Here is a 5,580-nt window from a genome sequence, read left to right as displayed (position 1 = left end):
TTTATTTATGTATAAATAAATTTATAAAATATATATATATAAAATATATATATATATAGGGTATAAATTTATTTATATATTTTTTTTATATATTATTTATATATTTATATTATATATTTATTGTTTTGTGTGGTGTGTGTGTGTGGTGTGTGTGTTTACAACACATCACACCACACACACACCACCCCAATTTACACAACACACATACCCACACACACAAAACACCCCACACACCCCACACACAACCACACAAAATATATATATTTTTTAAATTTTATTTATATAATATATATATATATATATATATATATAGGGTATGTATGTAAATTTAAAATTATATATATTATTTATATATATAGATATATATATTTTTTAAAATATACAACATATATTTATGGTGTGTTGTGTTTGTGTTTTTTATACACACACCCCACACACAGATTATTTATATTTATTCATTTTAATTTATATTATATTATTTATTTAATATATAAAATTATATTATTTATAAAATTAGGGTATGTTTAAAATTTTATATTATTAATATATAAAAAAAATATTTTATATATATGGGGGGATTTTTATATATAGTTTTATTTGATAAAATATGGATGTATAGATATATAATATGTATATATATTTATTATATATTTATAAAATTATATTATTTATTTTATATTGTATAGTGTATGTATGAAATATTTATATTATATATTCATTATAATTAATATATATATATTTTTTATAAAATTTTTTTTATATATATATATATATATGAATAAATATATATATGATTTTATATACATATATATATATATATTTTTATATTATATTTATATATATATTTAAATAAGGGTAATATTATATATTTTATATATTTATATATATATTTTAATATATATATATTATTTTTAAATATATGTGTGGGGTGTGTGTGTGTGTGTGTGTGTGTTTGTTGTGTGTTTTTATTTTGTGGAAATATATATAGGTATATTTTTAAATTTTTAAATATATTTAATATATATATATAATAATTTATATACATTTATATTTATAGATTAGATAGATAGAGAGGAAAGAGAGAGGAGAGGGAGGAGAGAGGAAGAGAGAGGAGGAGAAAATAAGGAAAGTAAATGAGTATAGGGAATAGATTAACAAATCCCAAAATCGGATTCTTCATGAAATCTAATCGTCGGTTTCGTTCAGGGTGCGGGATTTGGGGGAGGGGTAGGGCGGTTGAACCTTGAGGCGGGTTTTTAAAAACATAAATGCTTTTTTTTTTCCTCTTTTTTTTTTCCTTTTCAAATTCTTTTTCTCTGTTTGCCCTTTCATTTTTTTTCTTCTCTCTTTTTTCCCCTTCTCTTTTTGTCGGTTTGTATGTCTTCGGTCTCTTCTTTCTTCCTCTCTTAATTAATCTTTGTCTGTTGTTTTCTCTCTCTCTCTCTTTTGTTATTTTCTTCCGCCCCTGCCCGGGCATAACAAAACACCAAAAAACCCCAACACACACACCCAAAAAACACACACAACATCAACCCCACAACACAACACATACACTCAACACACACACACACAACACACACACAATATTATTGTGGGGAATGTTGTACAAATCAGAAAAATTAAGAATACGCGTTTAACAGTGTTGCTGTTTTCCGCTCGTCAAAAGGGTTTTTCCTTTTTAGCCCCTCTCCCCCAACGGGAGGAATTCCTTTGATGGCCGACGAAGATCTTTTGGGGCCTTTGGCTCAGTTCTCCCTGAACTTTAGATGGGGCACGGAGGTCGAGTGGAGGACAAGCATTCCCTATCTCCCTTTCCCAGTGTTCTATATAAAATGGGTTGAAATAACATTCAGTCGCGGTTGGGGAGCAGGTAAGTTGGGGAAAGGGGGACTTTCGAGTGACGGTTTTTCACCTTTGATATTTTGTTTTTTTTGTTTTCTCATGCATTTTTTTTTTTTTTTGGTGTGAGGGGGGGGGGGGAAGGGGAGGGAATTTTTTAAGGGTTTATTCACCCATTTATAAAAAATTTTTTCGTTATCCCTGGAATAATAGTTTTGTTGATAGTGATTTGAATGTTATAAAGTTATTAATTAGGATATGATGATTTAAAAATGTCAATAGAACGGGAATGGCCCCCGTATCAGCAAAAAAATACCGTGGTAATAATCTGAGCGACCACTCTCTCATCTGTTCCATTCTCAAAACAAGGAAAGGAGAACACGACGAAACCGTGAATGAATGCAACATAACCTCTTCTCCTGAACCAACTTCCCTCCGCTTCCTCTAAACCCTAATACCACATTTCACTCTCATCTAAAAAAAACTCCTTCACCCAATGTCTTGCTGTCTTCTCTTTAAATGATTTACTATCCACCGTTGAATCTTATTCCATAATCCCTAACTTTCTTACCTTATAACTACACCTCACTAAGTCTTACTTAGAAAAAAATAAATCTCTACCCCCCCCCTCCCCCTACAATCCAACTTACACTATATACAACTTCCAAGTGTCTATGAAAAATATAACAATACAAAATAATCACACCCAATGCCAATCTGTACCCATCCCTGCTCCAAACATTGCCATAACCTACCTAAAAACTATTACCAAAATTTCCACAAAATCCAACCCACTTACACAAAAAATACTTCATTCCACTCAAACCCTACCAACCATTCATCAAAATCACCAACTCTCCAAACAACTCGCTAACCATCCACCCCCATCACTACCTTATCATGACCATCACCTCCACTAAACCACCCAACATCATCAACAATCAAATCACTAATCAATAACAACATTCGAAATCAAAAGCCCCATACCATAATAATCAATCTATGTTCACCAATTCAATATAACAATAAACACCACCATAATAAAAATCACCCCATTGTACCATCACACTACTACAATAACAACAACTAATCATACAATCACCATAAATACTATCTCCTATCAGAAAAATAATTCAACCCAAACAATCCACATCCCACCTTTGAACAACCCAACATGTGACCATCATCAGAACCAACATAACAACCGTCATCATATCTAATCTCTCCACATACAATCAACCATTAAACATCATTCCCCCACAATCACCCCCACACCCATACCCAACTATAACAAGCACCACTAAAACATTCACCAGATCACCTCTCATCAGACATAACCAACTATACATCAACTCTCTAAAAACTCAACACACCATCATTCAATCGCATCACATAAATAGAAATCCAACAATTATCGATCACGACCACCAAATGTCTCCTACCAACCCTCAATCCCTCAGAACAGATAATGTGTCATACATACCCTTCCATGCCTCGTACCCACCAAACCCCCCCCTGATAAACTACCACACAGTGTTTATCCTCACAACAATTATTAAAACCATCATACAACCTGTATTCAACAATCAATCATCATAATCTCCATCATTATATAATGCTACCCTATCCCTCTTACACTCCAATGTCCGTCCTCGACGATTAATTTCTATCACACCGTTATAACATAAATATCACCCATCCAATAACAATAATATATGAACAAGTATTGTTCCTATGTATAATATATTAATATATTTATATATAAATATATATATATAACTATATTGTCATAATATATCTATCAATATTGATACTGATGCACTATAGCCATATATGTATACTATTCATTATCTCATCATTATAGATATCACATAATGAATATTTAACATCAAATCACATTCACCAAAATCACCCTACTACAAATCTATCTAAGATACCTACCAAATACCGTATACCCATATTTTCCCAGTACAACTCGCTCGATATAGACATTTACAACCAACTTCAACACACCAATTATCCAATATCATGACTACATCACACTGTCCATCTAACTAGTATACATGTCACTATTGATAATCAAAAATCTGTAAATATCCTCCTATTTAACTCACACAAAACAACAACAAAATAAACAAAAAAAAACACTACAAAAATATATAATTAATAACAGTCCATGTAAAAAAAAGGAAAGAATAATTACCATAAAATAATCTTTTAGTGTTACATAAAATATATACAATTCAATAATATAGATATAACAACTGATAGTGAACTGATATTAAAATTATACATAGTCAAGTAATATAGTTTTATATGAACGTTGAAAGAAGATTAATGAACTATTTATTAAGATAATATAATAAGATAATAGTTATTTTAGATAAATGTATAAATATATGTGTGTTTTTTGTTTTTCTTTTTGTTGTATGTGCATAATTTATATACGTTTATATTTATATTATGTGTTGATATGTATAGTCTATATATATGTATAAATGTTTATATATACACATTTATTTTTTATGATTATTTTGTATATGTCTATACGTGTGTGTTTGTATGTGTTTATGAATGTATATATATACTGTTTTGACATATCTAAAAGATATTTGTATATATTATAGATTTAATTTTTAATATTATATATGTATATTATATATTAGTTTGTATATTATATATACTGATACCCTGATAATGTGTGTGTGTTTGTGATGGTGATGATGTAATGTGATAATATATTTAGTGTGTATATGATATATATATATATAATTTAGATATATAATATCATATATATGTATACATTGTATATATTATATATATATATATATATATATTTATATATATGTATTTATTTACATACATATGTGGTATCTATACAGATTGTATACATATATGATATATTTTTTTATATTAGTGTTTTGTGATATATTAATATATATATTGTATTTATATTTACTACATTTGGATATATATAAATATATGTATACATATAATTGTATAGATTATATATATGACATATATTAATTTTGTGTTTAATAATATTAATATATATAGTATAATGTTATATAGAGATGAGGAGAACGGAGTGAGAGAGGAAGGAGGGAGAGGGAGGGGGGGGGGGAGAGAGCAGAGAGTTACATATATGGATAAAACGCATATCTAATTATATACACAGCTCAAACACACACACTCAACACAGACACACACAAACACACAAACATACATCACACATCGCAAATTGTATATAATATTTATTGATATATATAGCTTATATAGATGTGACGAGAAGAGGAGGGAGAGAGAGATGAGAAGATGGGGAAGAGAGAGAGAGAATGAAGAGCAGAGAGAGAGTGGAGAGGAGAGGATCCGAGGATAGGGGGGGAAGGAGGGAAGTAGAGAGTTTGAGAGAGACAGGAGGAAGAAAGATTAGAGTGTTAAAAATATTTACCATTCAATAGAAATATTTGTGACAAATTCGCAGATGTAATTTATTATTTTTCTTGATATCATTTTTTTAAGTGGTAAGTCTTGCTCATTTTCCTCGCCATAAGGACGTGACATCCCTGCATGTGTGTACGTTGTTTACCAATTAAACCTGCTATAATCAGGACACTTATTTGTAGTTATTGCGACAACCATCATGGGAGATCACAAACCTTTTGCTATTTATCACAATGATTAGTGATGAATCTCCTTCTCGATTACGTATAGTAAATTTTAGGTTGGGTTGTATGATTT

At 29.6% G+C, this 5,580-nt stretch overlaps 1 protein-coding gene across 1 annotated transcript in view; it reads left to right on the top strand.

Annotated features, from left to right (window-relative positions):
* LOC147466502 (uncharacterized) overlaps positions 1-3,893 on the top strand; it is a 16,529-nt gene extending 12,636 nt beyond the window's left edge. Inside the window, exons 4-5 of the mRNA XM_086535400.1 lie at positions 1,854-1,870; positions 3,828-3,893. Of these exons, the coding sequence (XP_086391526.1) occupies positions 1,854-1,870; positions 3,828-3,893 (83 nt within the window). The remainder of the gene's footprint in view (positions 1-1,853; positions 1,871-3,827) is intronic.
* Positions 3,894-5,580: the final 1,687 nt, after the last annotated feature.

This window comes from Penaeus japonicus, unplaced genomic scaffold (assembly GCF_977035675.1).
Source record: "Penaeus japonicus unplaced genomic scaffold, GWHDUDI00000001_assembly GWHDUDI00000375, whole genome shotgun sequence".
In the NCBI taxonomy this organism is placed as follows: Eukaryota; Metazoa; Arthropoda; class Malacostraca; order Decapoda; family Penaeidae; genus Penaeus; species Penaeus japonicus.
The sequence above is the reverse complement of the archived record's forward strand: the minus strand, read 5'-3'. Positions and strand labels throughout refer to the sequence as shown.